At 38.8% G+C, this 22,189-nt stretch overlaps 2 protein-coding genes across 9 annotated transcripts in view; both read left to right on the forward strand.

The window, feature by feature from the left end:
• LOC140730552 (N-acetyllactosaminide beta-1,3-N-acetylglucosaminyltransferase 2-like) overlaps positions 1–8,309 on the forward strand; it is a 56,930-nt gene extending 48,621 nt beyond the window's left edge. For 5 of the 8 annotated variants that reach the window (XM_073051170.1, XM_073051171.1, XM_073051169.1 and 2 more), the window contains 2 exons: positions 4–113; positions 6,152–8,309. In XM_073051170.1, coding sequence (XP_072907271.1) covers positions 6,162–7,349 — 1,188 coding nt within the window. In that variant the 5' untranslated portion in view covers positions 4–113; positions 6,152–6,161 and the 3' untranslated portion in view covers positions 7,350–8,309. The remainder of the gene's footprint in view (positions 1–3; positions 114–6,151) is intronic. The other 3 variants (XM_073051172.1, XM_073051173.1, XM_073051174.1) reach the window with 1 other exon arrangement.
• Positions 8,310–15,939: 7,630 nt separating this feature from the next.
• LOC140730557 (uncharacterized) overlaps positions 15,940–22,189 on the forward strand; it is a 45,816-nt gene continuing 39,566 nt past the window's right edge. Inside the window, exon 1 of the mRNA XM_073051185.1 lies at positions 15,940–16,034. The gene's annotated coding sequence lies outside the window, so the exon portion shown is untranslated. The remainder of the gene's footprint in view (positions 16,035–22,189) is intronic.

Consider the following 22,189-nt stretch of genomic DNA (forward strand, 5'->3'; position numbering starts at 1 on the left):
TAGATGTTGATGTTACCGGACTGCTCTGTCAGAATAAGATGAACACAGAGTGGAGGATTTTCTTGTTTCTGTCTGCTGGCAGCTGGACATTGACCAAGTGAAATGCTATAAATGTAAGTTCAATACTAATTTGAAAGAATTTCTAAAATCCTATTGAACTATGCTAAGTATATTTTATATTTAATGTTGATGGGAATTGCGGAGAACATTTCCTGAGGTTCAGGGTTATTGCCATTTCCAGTGGAACCATAAATATTATGACATGACAGAAAAGACATGCCAATTGTGAATGCAATTCTCACAACTCTCTGAAAGGAGTTTGTACATTCTCCCCATGACGGTATGGGGCTCCTCCGGCTGCTCTGCTTTTCTCCGACATTCCAAAGACACAAGGGTTAATAAGTTGTGGACATGCTGTGTTGCTGCCAGAAGCATGGCGATGTATTTCACCCTGTGTTTTGATGTACATGTGACAAATAAAGCCCATCCTTACCTTTATAGATTTTTAAAGTTTTCTTTTAATTTGCTTTTTTCCTCAGTTTCCATTTTTCATTTTTATTTTCAGGGTATTTTCAGAGAAAAATGCAGAGGAATATAATCCACAGCACTGGAAAGAAAATCACATTTTTCCCCTGCAGGCAGCTGGAGGAAATAACTCGATTGTTTCAGTGCATTACGTCCCCTCCCATTGATTAGGAAGGCATCCCTGCTTCTGGTTCCATGAGCTGTTATGTTCCACTTTAGTTTTTAGGCAGGTTGTTTGTAATGTGCTGAATACACTCTCCCTGGTTTAATTTGAGTGCTTTATGATACGTTACAATTCTCTACCTACTGGAAAGAATGGCTTGTTTACCTTCATCTGTTGTATTTTATGCAGTGTCAGCTCCTTTTCTAGTGTAACGTTTTTGCTCACTGTTTCGATTTGTAAAATGGGTTATTTGCATAGAAGATTCATGGCTCGTACACGTGTTTGTTCAGTGGTGTACTATCTCATGTTGTTTCTTGGTTCAAATACATGTATTTTAATTTTCAGGTGTGATGTTTAAATTTCTGAGTTTCATTGACCAGTACTTCTAATACCTTCCATCTGTCTGTAAGATCTTGGATGATAGCCAGTAAGCTAAAGTAACTTTCAGCAAATACAAGAACTTGCAGGCAGAGGGGAAAAAGAGAGAATTTGGTTTTTTGGATGTGTCAACAGATAGGTAACTGAATTGAACCCATTTGGCCTTTCTTTCTGAGGATTGAGGAGGACTTGTTTTCACTCCTGAGAGTATAGGAACTATCAATAAAGGCAATGTGGGACCTGGATATTTTTGCCACAGCTGCAGTGGGTGATTAAGAGGATTTGAAGTGGTTAATTTAAACTCTTTCAACCCTCTTAATATTGGGCTGTTCTGTACTCCTGATCTGTGACCTCAAAATCTTCAACACTGCACCAGGAATGCTGCCTTCACTTTGAACAGTCATTGGGAATGGTCAGGCAGGTGTCATTGGGAATGTGGTACTTTGTCCAAAAAGATTTTGAAAACCACCTTGAATCCTTCCCTCTCTCCACTTGGTAATCTCATTCCCACAATGGAGCTCCAAACAGTGTCTGAGGATTCTGGTATGGAACATGCCACTACATGGCCATTCGAAAACAACTGGCTGAGTGTAATTAGCTCTTTGATGCTTGGGATGTTGCCCTTGAAACTGTAACATGAATTGGCTTATCCTTACTGCAGGTTGGAGGAACAGCATTGAAAGTATCTTTCAAATGCTTTTACGGTACCTACTGCAAACAGTCAGGAGGAGGAGGAGGAGGAGGGAAGTGGTCACTGTTGTTGGGATTTGTGCTTGGTTTGAAGTCTTGATCTATACAAATCCTTTTTTCTCTAGACAATCTGAGACACTGGAGGAACACAAGTAATTGTAAATGCTGGAATACGAAGCAACAAACTCTCCAGTTCCTAACTGGAGGAACCCCCTCAGAAGGTCAAGCAGCACCTGTGGAGGGCAAAGTAATTTCTGGCGTTCCTGATCAGTGTTTTGACCCAAAACATTGACTTTTTTCCACCCCCCCTTTCCAGCAGGAGCTGCTCAAGTCACCAGATTCCTCCAGCAGATTGTTTGTTGCTACCTAGGATTGCACAGGCAATGAAGATGTTGAGGAATTTCATTATCGGTGTCCACCCGCACTGAGAGGTGACGCCCGAACTGTGGGAAACAGTCCATGGTTTGCGGTGTTTTCCTGTGGAATCTTACATTTAGAAGTTGATTTGTATAGCAGGGGCAAATTGGTAGAGAATCTTTTGTGGACAATAATTGCAAGATATGTCCATTGATATGCTTCAGTGAATAAGATGACGATGGACCAACTCAACTCTTGAGGATAGGATGACTTTGATTCTGTAGTAGAGGCTGTGTTGTTTAAATGGATCACTGTCTGTCTTGTCGATTAAATTTCACTATGCCAATAAGTTTCTTTAGAACTGAGGTGAAGCTTGTCAGTGATGAAATCTGGAATAATGTCACTGGATGTCAAGTGTGGATGGTAGAGGTATTGATCATCTTTTTGTTGACATAGTTGCACTGACATTGTATGTCTTTTGGGCCAGCTGGTTGGTATAAACAGCATTAATGCCATCATAAAGCAAACACAAGGTGGAAAAAATATTTGTCAAATTTAAAGAGGATGTTTGTGTCTGATGGAGTCACAGTCTGCGGTGAGGTTGAGGAAGATCATGTGTGGGAGTTGTTTCTGCTTCTCACAACCACTTTGAGTTATTACGTGGTACAGACAGATCTTACCCTTTGGTGAGTTTTGGGGAGCAGCTTTCCCATCACCTGTGAGAAAGCAGTTGAGAGGGATGACTCGATGATTTTATTAAATTGTAGAGATGCCAGAGTTTAATTCATCTTTCTTGAAGATGGTCATGATGACAGCGTTTCATGAAAGAAAATGGTACAAATCTTACAAGGGTATTCCTTCCTATGTTACTGTATTCTGCTAAATATATTTCTGCTAATCTGTGGTGTTAAAAAAAATAAAAAGGATCTGCCTAAAATTTTGTAATATTCAAAATAATAGCAGGTGCACTAATCCCTTTGACTGTTGTACCAGAGCTTGAGATGTTGGAGATGATTTTCTCTATTTGTGCAGTGACCCACATCCTGTGCAGCAAACGTAGTGTATTTGTCAGATCAAGTGAATCTGTGGTGAATAGAATTAGTTTTCCCATTTAGAATCATGTAAATTTGTTCTGTGGGTTGTGAAACTTTGCAGAGGCCTCTATTAACACTTGGAAATATTTCTTGGGAAGTACAGAAGGGGTGGAGGTGAGAGAGCATTATCTTCCTGTGGATGTCCATCCTTTCATGTGGTGGTTGCCGGCTGTGCTTTTACTACTTTCAAGTTTACACTTTCTTTGCTACCGGAACCCCTGCTTCAGTTTGTGAGGAGTTCGTTGGAGCCATATTTGTCTCCCTTCTCTGACTTTTGATACCAAGCTCTGGTAACCTGATTTCAGAGTGTAAGAATTGAAGTTTTATTCTGAATGTTAAAATGGATTGTGACTCTGGATAGAAATACAAATAATGAATTGAAATTATCCACTTAAGAGTTCGTCAAGGGTGTAGACCTACTTACTAGTTACAGTAGTGCAGTGGTTATTTCTGGAGACTGTTGGCACAACTTCTGGATTATTGTTTCCAGTACACCAACATGAAACTCACTGTGGCAGCTAGGAAATTGAAGCTCAAGTTATTATATTGTAGAAATATTTTTTTTAATTAGTTTTTTTTAATACATTTTCTACATAGCTACAGATAAAAAACCCCGGATCAAAATGAAGAACATTGATACAGTGCAAAAATAAACATACAATAATAATATGATACAAAGAAAGATAATTGAGAAAGCACCCAAATTGAAGACATGTAAAATTAGTATCCTCCCCAAGCCCCGCAACAAAAAAAAACTCCAGACCAACCACAACACAATATAGAGAATATAAATCAGGACAATCAAACCCCCAAAACTGTAAATACACTTAGCAACAGAAGATATTAATGCCTACTACAAAAAAAAAGGAGCTGAAAGCAAGGGACCGAAAAAAAAACCTTAGTTAAGAGGAAGGTTATGAAAGTACTCAATAAAAGGTCCCCAGACCTTATGGAACTTTGTATCCGAATTAAGAACTGAATAATGAATTTTTTCAAGGTCTAAGCACGCCATAATGTCGTTAAGCCATTGAGCATGTGTGGGCAGGGCAACATCTCTCCATCTAAGGAGGATTAAACGTCTAGCCAGGAGAGAGGCAAAAGATAATATTCGACACTTAGTCGAACTCAGACGTAAATCTGTCTCACCCCAGAAACCGAACAAAGCAATTAAAGGGTTAGGTTCTAGGTGGTGATTCAGAATATACGATAACGTTATGAAGACATCTTTCCAAAATTTCTCCAAGCTAGGACAAAGCCAGTACATATGAATGAGAGAGACCTCGCCCCTTTTGCATTTATCACAAAGCAGACTGATGTTAGGGTAAAACCGAGATAATTTGGATTTAGACATATGGGCTCTCTGAACAATCTTAAACTGTAAAAGGCAATGGCGAGCACAAAGAGAGGTTGAGTTAACCGATTTGAGAATCGAGTCCCAAGTCTCATCGGATAAGGAGGTATTTAAATCATGCTCCCATGCCATTTTAATTTTATCCACAGGGGCACGTCGTAGGGCTGCTAATTTATCACGAATAAATGATATTAAACCCTTACCTAGTGGATTAATAGAAAGAAATAAGTCCATAACATTTTTTTCAGGCATTTCAGGGAAGTTAGGGATTAAAGGAGTAATAAAGTGTCTAATTTGGAGATATCTAAAAAAATGAGCATTAGGCAGATTGAATTTAGCAGAGAGCTGTTGAAAAGAGGCGAAGGGATTATCAATAAAAAGATCTTCAAAATGTCTAATGCCCTTCCTATACCAATCATGGAAGGCTGAGTCATACGTAGTAGGTAAAAAAAGGTGATTATGTAAAATAGGGCTAGAAAAGGAAAAACCATGGAACCCATAAAATTTCCTAAACTGAGCCCATATATGCAAAGTGTGTCTGACAAGAGGATTAACTATTAATCTGGACAAACTACTAGGGAGTACAGAGCTGAGAAGTGCAGAGATAGATAATTCTTTAGTGGAGCTCAACTCCATTGCCACCCAATTAGGGCACTCAGGTTGGCCATGGAAAAAAGACCAAAAGGTAGCACAACGTATATTGGCTGCCCAATAATATAAACGAAAGTTAGGTAAAGCCATGCCACCCTCTTTTTTAGATTTTTGGAGATAAACTTTGTTAATTCTAGAGCGCTTATTCTTCCACAGATATGACAAAATAATAGAGTCTAAGGAATCAAAAAAAGATTTAGGAATAAAAATTGGGATTGATTGAAATAGATATAAAAGTTTAGGGAGAACATACATTTTAACAACATTAATACGACCTACCAAAGACATAGACAGAGGTGACCATTGTAACAGACTCTGTTTAATAGTATATGAAAGATTGGCAAAATTTTCACGAAAAAGATCTTTAAACTTCCTTGTGACTATAATCCCAAGATAAGTAAATTGATTGTGGACTACTTTAAAAGGGAGATCACGAAATGTTAATTCTTGTGCTTCTTTATTAATTGGGAAAAGTTCGCTCTTATGTAAATTAAGTTTATATCCAGAGAGCTGGCTAAACTGGTCAAGAAGTGAAAACATTGGAGGTAAGGATGTAGACGGATTTGAAAGAAAAAGTAATAAGTCATCAGCATAAAGAGAATCTTTATGCTCAACACCCCCTCTCCAAATCCCGGTCAGTTCAGGACAATATTGTAGAAATGTTTTTAAATGGATTTAGTAGTAGTAACCACGATATTACTAGACTGTTATAAAATCCTACCTGGCTCACCAATTCATCAAGTCTGTCCTACATAAGATACTTGTCTTATCAAAGATTCTTAACCTGCCCCTTCAGTTGAGTAATTAAGGTGAACATTTGTCCATGAACTCTAGAATGACTAATACTTAGTCACCAGCATTTTAGCAGCGATTCTGTCTAATAAGTATTAAAATAACTTCATGCTATTTCTATTTGGTAATTATTTATTTTTTATTTTGCAGTTATGAAAAAATGAGTGTGGGACGCAAACGAACAAAGCTGGTTGTGATTATGATGATGGTAAATTTCTTCATTTATATCATGGTAGAAATTTCATGGAATGATCATGAAGACAAAAACTCAACCAAAAAGATGATAATTGCAGATAGTGTCTTTTGGAAGCCAGTGACGCATATTAAACCATACTGGAATCGAGAACAGCACAAGTTAGATGAATTGTACAACCCTGTCATTGCTGCTCTACACAACAGAACTGTGATGGGGAACAGAAACATTACGAATATGTATACTTGTGAACCTAATACAAATTTAAAGAAGGAGATTAGTAACTTTGATAGTTTGCCGGACCGTTTCAAAGATTTTCTAACATACTTGCGATGTCGGAGCTATCCCTTAATAATCGACCAACCGACGAAATGCCAGAACAAGCCTGTGCTTCTATTGGCTATAAAATCACTGGAATCGCACTTTGACAGAAGGCAGGCCATACGTCAGTCCTGGGGAAGTGAAGTTACAATAAAAAATAAGACCATTGCACGAATCTTTTTACTGGGCAAGTCTTCTGAAATAGATGACTTTCCCAACTTATCGGATATGCTTCAGTTTGAGAGTAACCAACACAAAGATATTCTTCTGTGGGATTACAGAGACACGTTCTTTAATCTGACACTAAAAGAAGTATTGTTTTTAGAATGGATAAGCAAATCCTGCTCCAATATTCAATACATTTTTAAAGGAGATGATGATGTCTTTGTAAACACATTACAGATTATAGAATATATAGATGCATTGGATAAGGATAAAGCAAAAGATCTGTTTATTGGTGATGTTATTACAAATGCAGGACCTCATCGAGAGAAGAAACTGAAATACTATGTTCCCGAAAGTGTATTTGAAGGTGTGTATCCTCCTTATGCAGGTGGAGGTGGGTTTCTCTACTCTGGACCCTTGGCAAAGAGACTTCATAATATTTCATATCAAGTCGCACTATATCCAATTGATGATGTGTATACTGGAATGTGCCTTAGAAAACTTGGCCTTGCTCCAGAGAAACACAAGGGATTCAGGACTTTTGATATTATGCAAAAAGACAGACAAGTCACCTGTGCATACAAAAATTTAATATTAGTTCACAGCAGAAATCCTCAAGAAATGATAAGAATCTGGAGCAGGCTTCAGGATCCCCATTTGAAATGTTAGTCTGAAATACTATATGGGGGGGGGGAAATGGTTGAGGGCATTGGGGCATTGATACCAGCTTCCATTGGACACAGAGGGTCACCGGATTTTACAGAGTTATAATCACTTAATGATATCGTGTTGCAATTGGGCTGTGCAAAATCTGTGCATGAAGGTTTTTCTCCAAGGATACCAGTTGTGAACCTCAGAAGTATTGTGGGTCCAAAGTCATCTGTATTGCTTAATCAGGATTTGAATTGGTTGTGCTGATCAACCTGAATGCTACACTTCACTGAACGCACAGAATGATTTTATGAATTTCACAATTTCCACCATTTTGCTCTGTCTGATCTCCTATAGAGGATTATTTCTGTTCTCTGTCAAAAGGAATCCCCAGGAGGTGATTCTGGAGCCAATCAAAATAAGGTCTGGTGGGAATTGGAGTAATGTGCTTCACTCCATACATAGTAGCCAAATAAAAGGTGGGGCACAAAACGATGACAGAATATTATCCTGGACAGGGTCAGCCATGAGTGTAATTATGTCTCTTTCAATCTCGTGCGAGCAGATTATTTTAGAGATTCACTATCAATTGTGTGTGATTATCTGTGCTGTACATCATGAAGGGGGATGTTTCATGTCTTCAAAGAAGAATGTAAATGAATTTTGTTTAATAAATCTAATTTCTGAATAGAAAGTCAATGCTATTTAAATTTTAGTGTGAGTGGCAAAAAAATCCAGAAGTTTTGTAATAATTCTGGATTTGTACCAGATTATTTCCAATCTATCAAAGGTTGCTGGACTTACTCCATAATATGTAAGCATGTGTGCTTCCTTGTGTTTTATGTGGAAAAGTGCCTGCCATTTTATTTATTCAGATCTAAGACCAAATTGTTTTTAAAATGGAACTATATACAATGTATTATTTTGTCTGTAAAACCTGTTAAATGTGACTTGTCTCTAAATAAACAGTTAATATAATCCTTGGCATCTTTCAAGAGATACTCCCGAAACATTTCTTTAAACCTGAGAGGGAAATGGCTGTAACCGCACATTACACAGGATATCTAACTCCCTTGATGGTGGCTGCACGTAGATCAACAAGATAAACCAAGAGATACCCTGCTCTCTCCAACAGCTAATAAATGATGTTAAAATCATCCTAATCCACAAACCTTAAAACATCTCATCCTATTTCATCCTCAAAAAAAAAAGTAATTAATTTCAACTTTGTGATTGCTGGTTTTAAATGGGGCCCTCAGTATGTGTGAAAGTGATGGGAGAAAAATGCTCCCTTTTCTGACTATTTATGACATCAGATTTTCACCGTGTTGCTAATTTCTTGGCAAGGTGGTTGGCGATGTAGATAGATCCCATTGATTTTAATGTGCAAGCTATTAAGGATATTCAATTTTTAAGAGTTGTTGAATTTTCTCTTGGGATTGATAAATACTTACTATGATTTGGTATATTGAAATTTTAAATTAGAACTTTGTTTCTTGTTTAAATCATTTAACGTGCCTGTCAAGAGAAATAACTGCTGAGTTCATTGCATAACATGGATGTATCTCACTCAGGATGAATGTATTTAAAATGAATGAATTGTGGTTCATGGGTGTACATTTCTTTTTCCATTGTGAATTAGGTTGCAGTATTATCATTGAATTAACTTTTGTTTCTCTGCTAGTTAAATTAAGAAACAACATAGTTCATGATTTTGTCATATTAGGGGAAGAAACATCAGCACCAATGAATGTGTGACTTATTTACTGAAGATGTGCTTGTGTTCACTGCTTTACTTGGTGCTATACAGGAACTAAAAATGGGAAATTATGAACTGTTTAGAATTTAAAGGGACTGGGATAGTGTGGTTCTGCACCTTAACAGTAAGGGTCCTGGGGTTTAATAAACCTGGTGTGTAGATGGGGTTCTTAAATTTGGCTTAAAGTATTAAAGTGATAAGTCCTTGTGTAGGTTGGACCCATATTAAATTAACATTCACCATGAATGTTCTCAAATAGTTTTTTTTCTTCTTAATGGTTTATTTTGTGTCCTTCTTTCTCGATTGCTTGGTGTACAAGGTTATGGTTTAGTTCATAACAGGTATTGAGTTGAAACACGATTAGAAGTAATTGCATAGTACAAAAGAAAGCTTCAAGAATTTCGCCATCTAATCCAAACTTTAAAAAAAAAGTGACAACAGATCTTTCATTTGAAAGTCAGTGCTAATAATTGTCTTTAAGTAAATAAGCCATTTAAATCTCTAAATAAATGACCCCAGATGGTACAGTATAATATGATAAATGGGTGTTTCCTTGAGACTCTGAACAAGTAAATGTTGATCGACCATTTTCTTATTGGTAATTTTGTTATTATAGTGTGGCTTTTAAATCAAACAGGCTACCCTTACTTGAACTGTAGGAGAATTACATTTGTATATGACCAACCAAGTAGTTGCTTGCCCATGATCCAAGAAGCGGCATTAGGAATTGCCATTGTGACAGAGGCTAGATTTTCCCATCACCCTTGAATGGAATAATGCTTCATTTTAATTCGAGCTTTGTCTGTGCAACATACTGTCATAATTTAACCAGTTCAGCCAATTTTAAAAAACATGTCAAACTTGATCTCAACCCAGATCTGCTTGTTGGAGTCCTGGATGATTATGATAATTATGCATACAGTAACATTACAAGGTCAATGTTCTGAAGACATGAGTATATATCTAATTTAAAGCAGAGTATATGCTCAAATTCCTCAGAAAATAAGGGGTAAGATCTGGTGTGGATGTAATTAACCATTGCTGATTATTACTGAAAGAGTACATGAATTTTTTCTCAGAAATTGCCCTTACTATGTAGTTAAATGCTTGCTCCTTTTCAAATTGGAAAAAGATTAGTATAATTTTAAACATGAACAGAAAATTTAACAATGCAGGACAACTGGAATACAAGACAGGACAGCTGGAAATTATCTTCTGTCCTGTGCAAATGAGGTATATTTATTTTGTATTATGTGTTTATCTTGCTGAGATAAAAGTTATAATTTAGTATCTAATAATGCTGCAACTATTTGCTTAGTTTCCAAATATAATCCAAGAAAAATCTGAGCCAAAGACACAAATATTCAGCTCCCAAAAATGCTGAGTTAGAAGCTGGGTTCTTCAATATTAACAAAGACTATTATTTCAAAGTGGAAGTTTAGGGAAATGTTTGTACCCCATCAGTTGCACCAGGTTCTTTGTTGCAGTGGTAAGATAAAATTTGTAAATTCAAGCGTTTGCACTCCAAGGGCAAATTGGCCAAGAGATTGGAAGATTGTGTCCTTGTGAAGTTTCATAACATTTAAATCTGACTTCAGGCTAATCATCCCAGGTTTTATTTTAGTTTTATAGTTTTTGCTCTTTTGTATACACCTACATAACTGTGCTGAGTGATTGATTGTGCTGTCTTAGCCACCTTCAAGATGTTGTATAAGTCTGGAATCTAAAATGATAAAGTGAGGCAGATTATCAGAAGGAATGTGGGAATGAAAAATGTGAAACTGAGCCCTTACAGTTAGCTTATTGTTTTGCCAAATTTATGTTGTGACTTCACCATTTTGCAAACCCAATTAATTTCCCACTTTTTAATTCCATTTCAGAAATATATTTTTTATTTTTCTCAGTAAATCCCCTCAAATGTACATTTTAAATGTGTAGGATTCAACAGTGATTGAGTAAGAGTTGCAAATGGTATTGCAATTAATACCATTTGCAATGAGACCAGACCTGAAAAGGGAGAAAAGTTTGTCCTTTGCTGGAGAAGTATTTCCTTTTGCCTTTATACTTTGGCATTGGCCAAGTTTAATTGCTTTTGAAGACATGCAAATTTTTGTATTAAGCTTCCACTTTATAGTCAGGTTGTGGGCAGGTGGCAACAGCCCTTTGCATCTTTCATGTCATCACTAGCACACAAATGATGCAGTACTCCTGATGGCTGACTCCAAACATTTCCTGTAACAGTTCCAATTAACATGCATGCTTTCTTTTGAAGGATCATTGAGATGAAATGTTAACCATGTTTCTCTCTCCACACTTGCTGCTTCAGCTTCTGAGCCTTTTCAGTGTTGGCCACTTTTCAGATTTACTTATTTTGCTTTTAGCTTGCCCCAGGTCAATTTCCAGCCCTCTGCAGACCACATCAAAATGCACACAATCCTTTAGTGCAGGATTCTCAGATATTAACATCAAAAGTTCCCACCACCTTTTTGTTACATTTCATGAATCACCCAAGCAATCCCATTAGCTCTTGTGACAAAAACTTGTGTATGCCTGCATGATGGATCCTGCTGACCCAATGGAGGATTAGGTGAGGTTGTGGCTATTTAGTGTGTTCAAATTAATGAGGAATGTGAATGTTCTTAAATGTCCCTGGGATTGTGGGGCACAAGCCCAAGTCCTGTGTAGGGAATCTGGACACTGAATGGGGAGAGGGTACATGTACATTATTAAAATTTTGACCTGTTTCATGGAAGCCAACTAATGTATCTTCAGCAGATTGAAATAGTAACCAGCCTTTTATTAAAATAGACATTGCATAAGTATTTTAATTATTGAAATAAAATTACTTAAATATGATAGATGTCAGGGCTCCTTTCCGTTCTTGATGTTCAAAGAAATGAAGTAAAACCTGCTTTTTAAAAAAATTGCTTTTGCTTTATGCACTGAAGTGTATACAGTTCATTCTTTTAGCAAAATCTCTTTCTGCGCCTGAATAATGAAAATTATTAAGTATCATGTACCTGAGGTTATAAATGTCATCGATTCTCGTGGATACTCTTGACCTAATTCTTGGTAATCTTGTTTTACCAAATATAGCAAATTTAATCCAATCAAAAAAATTAGAGCAATTCAGAGGGAGTAACATATCACTTGCTGATCTGTGACATTAAATTTATTACCCTGAAGTGATGTATAGTAAGTATGTAATATTTCATGAATATCTGAAATAAACCTTAATCTATATAATAGACTAACATGGTATAACTCTCCAATTAACTTGCATATCGGGTAAAGGTCATGATGTTTGATGTGTGAATGATAATTATAAACATTCACATATCTATCAAGCAATATTAAAAATACCGCAAATGGTCCATTAAACTTGTGTATCATTTTTTTTTTAAAAAAAGCTTATAAATTAAGTTTCTCATTACAAAACCATTTCAAGCCTCACCTCCAATTCATGAGGGACAAAGAATTGGGTTAAATTAACCAGATTTGTTTTAAACTACGTTGTGTTGTCTGCTACGTAGCATGTTGAGTCAGTACATGTTGAGTGTAATTTTAGGTGCATCACCATGTGACTAATAAGGTTGGAACTTACTGAATCATACTGACTCAATAAACCAAGTTGTACTTTCACTCAGTAATCTTTTTTGTGCTTTCATGTTTAAAAAAAACCTGTGTGCAGCTTATGCATGTTACATCTGAAAAGATGAACATCGTGTAAAATCCCCATGCTCATGAAGGGGGGCAAATATCCCCTCTCATTAATACCAATTGTGATGCATTAAGTACAGAACTGTCCTTACACATGAGGGTGAACAGACTGAAGTGCAAGTTCTGATGTGAAGTTTCTTGGCCCAAAATATTGACTGTTCATTTCCCTCCATAGATACACCCTAACTTGAGTTCTTTCTGTGTTTTCTGTCTGTTGCTTAAGAACATCTTCAGAATCTCATGATTTTCCAGCAAATGCCTTGTAACTGCAGAATCTGCAACCCTTCCGATACCTGCAAGTAGAATTTGTGATGCCCTGCCACTCAATCTTGTTTTACATTTTTATCCACAAGGTGGGTGCTCCCTTATGGAAACAAAGTGTTGGAACTTCCAGTCTGGATGTCGTGTGTCTTGGAATATAACACATGCTGGTGATGCCTTTTCCCTGAACAACCTTCAACCCCTTGGTGGAAGAGTTTGTAGGTTTCGAAGGTGCTATCAGAGTAGCCTTCTGAATAACTTAAGTGCATTTTGTCAATGGTTTATGTTACAGCTATGAACCATCAGTGATCAGTAGAGCACCAATAAAACACCTTGTCCTCAATGGTGTTAAACTTCCAAGTGATGTTGGAGCTGCATCCATTGAGGCATGGTCAGAACTCCATCATATTGTGAAACGTAGACATGAAAGGTGTGAGGCAATAAGGGAGGCAAGATTAGAACTAATCTAACGTTATTCAACATCATGACTGTTTTCACATTCTTCAGTGACTAGAAATATAACACTCACAAGGTCAGAATCTGGGCAGCATAATAACAGGACAAAGGGGGTCCAATAATTTCTAAGTATCTTGGAAAAGGTTTCAGTTTGTGGGCAGCAAGATCTTCACACTTGATGCTTCTGAAAACCGTTTTCTGCATCTGATCAAATGGTAATGTGATTAAAAATCAGGGGGCATATAGAAACAAACTGATACATTATTTGAAAAGATAATATTTAGAAACCAGTGGACTTTATTATTTCTATCATTGTCTTACCTAGATTCAGACCAGCTCTTGTTGCCACAGCATTTGTGTGACTTGGACAGTTATGTTTTTGGTCACAGATGTTGGATAACAATGTTGGACAGTTTAATTCTCCTCTTGCTCACGTTGTCATTGCTTGGAACCCAAATTCCACAAATGCTATCTATTACAAACAGCCCCTGCTTCAAAACTACTCTTGGTCTTGACAGATGCAGGGAAATAACTGCTTCATTTCCTGAGGAGAACTGAACTTTCTGCAACCTTAGAAACGTGGAATAGTTATAGCATGTGAAAAGGCCACTTGGCTTGTGAGTACTGGTTCCATGCAGGAAAGTCCCTTTTACTTTGCATTACTCCCACATCTCCCATTCCACAGTTCAGTTACTTCCTTTCAGACAATACAATCCACTCCGAGCCTTGGCAGTTCATTCCACAGACTAATAACTAACTGAAAATTGTACCAGCGCCTTTTACTTCATCTCATTTGGTTCTCGAATGTGCCAAGGGAACAGTTTACATCTACCCAATCGATCTGTCTACTTCGTGATTTCAAGCTAATTGCCAAGCTCGGCGAACACCGCAACATCAAGTACCTTGGCCTCCAGAGAACAACTCTAGCTCTCATAATTGAAATGCCACGGAGAGTGCCAGCGACGCAGGTTCAATGCTGCCGCCGTCTGTAGTTCACGTTCCTGAGGTAGGTTTTTGGCTCACATGGGTGTGACTGGGCCGCGCAGCCTCGTTGGGCCCGAAGAGCCTTCTGCCATGCTGCATCTCTGAATAAAATAGAACATTTATGTCTGGGACTTTTTTGCATTGTTCCAAAAGCGTGCTTCTCAAAACTTGGCACAATAATCTATTATCTTGTCCCAAATCGTTGACTGTTTCACTTCGTAGACACCCCCTGCCTTGCTAATTTCCTGCTGCATTTTGTGTATGTTTCACAATACTCCAGTGGTGGCTAAACCACTGCTTTACAACGGTTTATTTATGATTTCCTTTCTGTGAAGTAAGTGGCCCTGTTTATAAAATCCAGGGCCGGGGTTGTTTTTGCAATCTTTTTATGAGCCGGTACCGCCATCTCCAATTATCCGAGGAGACGAATCTCTTATCAATTTGGATTTTTACAATTTTTCTTTTGGTTTATATTGCCATTTCCCAACCTTGAGTAAAAAAAAACTCATTATTTTATATGCCACAATTTTCCCACCTTTTGTCTATCTCTTTGAATACGATCCTCCTCTCAGTTCACTTAGCCTCCACGTTTTGCGTAATTTGGACTTGAAAAGTCGTCTCCAATGTAAATAAAACAGAATATTAATGCCAGTGCAACGACACAGGTCATTTAAGAAGTAATTGTGGATGGTTGTACATAAATTGCAGCCCGGCTGAAAAGCCACTCATCCTAACAATTGGGGAGTGAAGTGGAGTTTTACTGCCAACTTGTTATATCATTCATTTGACACTATCTCACGAAATGAAAATTGCATGTTTCTCTGAGAGGGAAAAAAAGAAAGTGGGTGGGGGGGGGGGGGCTAAAATCGAGAGAAGCTTTAAGAGTCCGGTATTCCATATAAAGAAAGCCAAGGGAACTGTTCAGGGTTAACAATACTTTCAATAAATAAACTAGTACACGGTTATTTGCACAATGGCACGTACATACACCAATATGAGTGTCAAATGGCAGAAGAGAGATAAAAATACAATCTGTCAAGGTACTGCACCAGCACCCATAAAACATATATTGTTCACGGATCATATTATTAAAAAGTTGGGAAGTATTTTCTTATTACATAAGTGATGGTAAGAATTAAGGTCATACCTTCAGAATTTCCACGTGTATAAAAACTGAATTGCAAATATGTCATTAAATCGCAACAATGCCAGTGTGTGGAATTTGCACTGAGAACTAATCCCTGACATACAAAAAGCAACTCTGCCGGATGACGTTACTAAACAATTGCTGCATTAGACCGCCACCTAATGGAATATATGAGAAATTTCTGATAGGTACACTATGTAAAATTATTTAGTATGAATTATTGTCTTTTTATTTAGACATTGTACACAACATGGTCTCAAAAATAGAAGCAAGATGAATAATTCGTCAATATGCATTTAGAAGTGCTCCTTGAGGGAGAAACATCAGATGGGAAAGTGAAAACGTGAAACATTTCTCTTATTGGTTGGGATTCTACGTAAGTCGTTAGTTTATTGATGAAAAGTTAATCATAATTTTGAATTCTTCTCATAATGCAAGAAGTGAACTTCTGCAACTTTATAGGCTTTAAATGGTACAGTATTCAGTCTTTTTCACCAGCTTCACACTGATGGAGCTCAGATTTGAAGCCTGATTTCAGCTTTTTCCATTACTATTTCTGCTTTGACTATCATTTCTTAAACGCTTTGCCCTGGAGGTAAAGGACATTGATACTGAAACCACAATACATATTGGGAACTTGATAAAAAAATTTGGAGGAAATCAATGTAAATTGGCTGATAAGAGCATGGGAATCACAGAACTGAGCTGAGGACTTGTTTGAAAGGTTAGATTAAAGCATTGATCAAAAGCAAAAAATGCTGAAAACATTCAGCAGGCCAAACAGTGCCTTTAACCTAAAATGCTCTCTCTATTTCTGCTTCAATGGATGTTCTTATTTCTGTTCTTATTTCAGATTTCTAGCATCAGCAATTAAAAAAAAATTAAAGCATGGATATTTTGAACTGATTTTTTTGTGTGTAGATTGGGCCAAGAAAAAGAAAATACAGACTTCAGAAAAATGAATAGCTAAAGAAACTTCATGAAATATATGTCGGGGAAGATTAAAAAGGATAATGAGGTGGAGCCAACTGAGGTCAATGCTATGTGACTGATTAGCGTGCGTCTTCACGATCTCTCAAAGTGAGTTGTTAATTAAGAAGCAACTTGGATCTGCTCCAACTTGATTACTGGAGCAACAAGCCAACAGCAGATGCCATCTCATTGGCTCTTCACTCAACCCTGAAACATCTGGACGGCAGAAGTGCAGACATCAGCATGCTCTTTATCGACCACAGCTCAGCATTCAATACCATCATCCCCGCCCCCCAAATTAGTTAATAAGTTTCAAGACCTTGTCCTCAATACATCCTTGTGCAATTAGACCTTTGATTTCCTCAGTCAATTCAGATCGTCAACAACATCTCCTCCACATCTCCATCAGCACAGGTACACCACAAGGCTGTGTGCTTCGCCCCCTAGCTCGGCTTACTTTACACTAACAACTATGTGGCTAAGAACAGCTCCAATGCCATGTTCAAATATGCTGATGACACCACTGTTGTAGGCCGAATCAGAGGTGGTGACGAATCAGCATACAGAAGGGAGGTGAAAATCTGGCTGAGCGGTGCCATGACAACAAGCTCTCACTCAATGTCAGCAAGACCAAAGAGCTGATTTTTGTCTTCAGCAGGAGGAAACCTTCTGAAGCCATGAGCCAGTCCTCATCAGAGGATCGGAGGTGGAAAGAGGCAGCAACTTTCAATTCCTTAGTGTTATTACTTCAGAGGACCTGTCCTGGGCCCAGCATGTAAGTACAATTATGAAGAAAGCATAGCAGCATTTCTATTTCCTTTGTGAAGAGTTTGTGAAGATTTGGCACGACATCTAAAGCTTTGACAAATGTCTATAGATGTGAATTGGAGAGTATATTGACTGGCTGCATCACAGCCTGGTATGGGAACACAAATGCCCTTGAACAGAAGTTCATACAAAACTGTAGTGGATATGACCCAGTCCATCACAAGTAAAGCCCTCCCCACCAGTGAGCACATTCTATGACAGAGCACTGTCGCAAAAAAGTAGCATCCATCATCATGGACCCCCACCCCCTCTCTTCTCACTGCTGCCATCAGGAAGGTGGTACAGGAGCTTTGGGACTCACACCACTAGGTTCAGGAACAATTATTACCCCTCAAACATATGGCTCTTGGGTAACTTCACTGAACTTCACTGATCTGGTATTGGGAAATGAATCTGGTCAGGTGTCAGATCTCTCAGTGGGAGAGCATTTTGGAGATAGTGATCACAACTATATCTCCTTTACCATAGCATTGGAGCGGGATAGGAATAGACAAGTTAGGAAAGTGTTCCATTGGAGTAAGGGGAAATATGAGGCTATCAGGTAGGAACTTGGAAGCATAAATTGGGAACAGATGTTCTCGGAAATGTTCATAAGAAATGTGGCAAATGTTCAGGGGATATTTGCATGGAATTCTGCATAGGTACGTTCCAATAAGACAGGGAAACGATGGTCGGGTGCAGGAACCGTAGTGTACAAACGCTGTTGTAAATCTAGTCAAGAAGAAAAGAAAAGCTTACAAAAGGTTCAAAAAACTAGGTAATGAAAGAGATCTAGAAGAATACAAAGCTAGCAGGAAGGAGCTTAAGAACAAAATTAGAAGAGCCAGAAGGGGCCATGAGAAGGCCTTGGTGAGCAGGATTCAGGAAACCCCCAAGGCATTCTATAAGTATGTGAAGAACAACAGGGTAAGATGTGATAGAATAGGACCAATCAAGTGTGACAGTGGAAAAGTGTGTATAGAACCAGAGGAGATAGCAGAACTACTTAATGAATACTTTGCTTCAGCATTCACTATAGAAAAGGATCTTGGCGATTGTAGGGATGACTTACAGTGGATGAAAAAACTTGAGCATTTAGGTATTAAGAAAGAGGATATACTGGAGCTCTTGGAAAGCACCAAGTTGGATGTCACTGGGACCAGACGAGATGTATCCCAGGCTACTGTGGGAGGTGAGAGAGGAGACTGCTGAGCTTCTAGCGATGATCTTTGCATCATCAGTGGGGATGGGAGAGATTCCGGAGGATTGGAGGGTTGCAGATGTTCTTCCCTTATTCAAGAAAGGGAGTAGAGACAGCCCAGGAAATTATAGACCAGTGAGTCTTACTTCAGTGGTTGGTGAGTTGATGGAGAAGAAGAAGCAGGATTTATGAACATTTGGAGAGGCATAATATGATTAGGAATAGTCAGCGTGGCTTTGTCAAAGGCAGTTGTGCCTTATGAGCCTGATTGAATTGAATTTTTTGAGGTTGTGACTAAACACATTGATGGAAGTAGAGCAGTAGATGTAGTGTACATGGATTTCAGCAAGGCGTTTGTTAAGGTATTCCATGCAAGGCTTATTGAGAAAGTAAGGAGGCATGGGATCCAAGGGGACCTTACTTTGTGGATCCAGAAGTGGCTTGCCCACAGAAGGCAAAGAGTGATTGTAGGCGGGTCATACTCTGCATGAAGTTTGGTCACCAGTGGAGTGCCTCAGCTCTGTTCTGGAACCCCTACTCTGTGATTTTTACAAATGAACTGGATGAGGAAGTGGAGAGATGGGTTAGTAAATTTGCTGATGACACGAAGGTTGGGGGTGTTGTGGATAGTGTGGAGGCTGTCAGAGGTTACAGTGAGACGTCAATAGGATGCAAAACTGAGCTGAGAAGTGGCAGATGGAGTTCAACCCAGATAAGTGTGAAGTGGTTCATTTTGGTAGGTCAATTATGATGGCAGAATATAGCATTAATGGTAAGACTCTTAGCAGCGTGGAGGATCAGAGGGATCTTGGGGTCCGAGTCCATAGGACACTCAAAGCTGCTGCACAGATTGACTCTGTGGTTAAGAAGGCATAAGGAGCATTGGCCTTCATCAATAATGGGATTGAGTTTAAGAGCCGAGAGGTAATGTTGCAGCTGTATAGGACCTTGGTCAGACCCCACTTGGAGAACTGTGCTCAATTCTGGTCACCTCACTACAGGAAGGATGTGGAAACCATAGAAAGGGTGCAAAGGAAATTTACAAGGACGTTGCCTGAATTGGGGAGCATGCCTTATGAGAATAGGTTGAGTGAATCGCCTTTTCTCCTTGAAATGACGGAGGATGAGAGGTGATCTGATAGAGGTGTATAAGATGATGAAAGGCTATCGATCGTGTGGATAGTCAGAGGCTTTTCCCAGGGCTGAAATGGCTAGCACAAGAGGGCACAGCTTTAAGGTGCTTCGAAGCAAGTACAGAGGAGATGTCAGGGGTAAGTCTTTTACTCAGAGTGGTGAGTGCGTGCAATGGGCTGCCAGCAATGGTGATGGAGGTGGATACAATAGGGTCTTTTAAAAGACTCGTGGATAGGTACATGGAGCTTAGAAAAATAGAGGGCTATGGGTAAGCCTAGTAATTTCTAAGGTAAGTACATGCTCAGCACAGATTTGTGGGTCGAAGGGCCTGTATTGTGCTGTAGGTGTTCTATGTTTCTACGTTCCTAACTTTGCTTCATGTTATATCGGAGGGATAGGAAGGTAGGCAGAGGGGGTGGTGTGGCTCTGCTGGTAAAGAAAGGCATTAAATCAGTAGAAAGATGTGACATAGGATTGGAAAATGTTGAATCCTTCTGGGTTGAGTTAACTGCAGGGGTAAAAGGATGTTGATGGCAGTTATATACGGGCCTCCCAACAGTGGCTGGGAGATGGACCACAGGTTACAACACTAAGTAGAAAAGGTGAGTCAAAAGGGCAATGGTATGGTAGTCATAGGAGATTTTAACATGTAGATCGATTGGGAAAATCAGGTTGGTAATGGATCTCAAGAGAATGAGTTTGTTGAATGCTTAAGAGATAGCTTTTAAGAGCAGTTTGTCGTTGAGCCTTCTAGGGAATAAGCTATACTGGATTGGGTGTTATGTAATGAACCGGAGGCAATTAGGGATCTTAAGGTAAAAGAACCCTTAGGAACCAGTGATCACAATATGATTGTGTTCAACTTGGAAAATTGATAGGGAGAAAGTAAAATCTGATGTAGCAGTATTTCAGGGAAGTAAGGGAAATTACAATAGACAATAGGTGCAGGAGTAGGCCATTCGGCCTTTCGAGCCAGCACCGCCATTCACTGTGATCATGGCTGATCATCCACTATCAGTACCCCATTCCTGCCTTCTCCCCATATCCCTTGACTCCGCTATCTTTAAGAACTCTATCTAACTCTTTGTTGAAAGCATCCAGAGAATTGGCCTCCACTGCCTTCTGAGGTATGAGAGAGAGGAGTTGGCCAAAGTCAATTGGAAGGAGCTTCTGGCAGGGATGTCAGCAAAGCAGCAATGGTGTGCATTTCTGGGGGAAATGAAGAAGCTGCAGAGCATGTGTATTCTAAAAATGAAGAAATACTCAAATAGTAAAATAGTACAACCGTGGCTGTCAAGGGAAGTCAAAGCTATTGTAAAAGCAACAGAAAGGGCATACAACAAAACAAAAATTAGTGGGAAGATAGAGGATTGAGAAGTTTTTAAAAACCTGCAGAGAGTATCTAAAAAAATTGATATAGGACTGCTAGAAAATGAGGCAGGATAAATAATAACAGGGGACAAGGAGATGGCTGATGAACTAAATGAGTATTTTGCGTCAGTCTTCACTGTGGCAGACACTAGCAGTATGCCTGATGTTGTAGTGTGTGAAGAAAGAGAAGTGGGTACAGAGGAACTTCACCCTAGGATTCTGAAAGAGGTAGCGTTAGAGATTGTGGTGGCATTAGAAATGATCTTTCAAAAGTCATTGGACTCTGGCATAGTGCCAAAGGACTGTAAAATTGCAAATGCCACACCACTCTTTAAGAAAGGAGGAAGGCAGCAGAAAGAAAATTATAGACCAGTTAGCCTGACCTCAGTGGTTGGGAAGATGTTAGTATCAATTGTTAAGAATGAGGTGATGGAGTACTTGGTGACACAGGACAAGATAGTACAAAGTCAGCATGGTTTCCTTCAGGAAAAATCCTGCCTGATGAACCTGTTGGAATTCTTTGAGAGATTACAAGTAGAATAGATAAAGGGGATGCAGTGGATGTTGTATATTTGGATTTTCAGAAGGCCTTTGACAAGGTGCCACACATGAGGCTGCTTACCTAGTTAAGAGCCCATGGTATTATGGGAAAGTTACTAACATGGTTAGAGCATTGGCTGATTGGTAGGAGGCAGCAAATGGGAATAAAAGAATCATTGCCTGGTTGGCTGTCAGTGACCAGTGGTGTTCCACAAGGGTTGGTGTTGGGACCGCTTCTTTTTATGGTATATATAAATGATTTAGATGATGGAGTAAGTGGCTCTGTTGCCAAGTTTGCAGATGATAGGTGGAGGTGCAGGTAGTGTTGAGGAAACAGGAAGGCTGCAGAAGGACTTGGACAGATTAGAAGAATGGGCAAGAAAGTGGCAAATGAAATACAATGTTGGAAAATGCATGGTCATGCACTTTGGTAGTAGAAACAAAGGTGTGGACTATTTTCTAAACGGGGAGAAAATCTAGGAATCTGAGATGCAGAGGGACTTGGG

Source organism: Hemitrygon akajei, chromosome 7 (assembly GCF_048418815.1).
Source record: "Hemitrygon akajei chromosome 7, sHemAka1.3, whole genome shotgun sequence".
NCBI lineage: Eukaryota > Metazoa > Chordata > Chondrichthyes > Myliobatiformes > Dasyatidae > Hemitrygon > Hemitrygon akajei.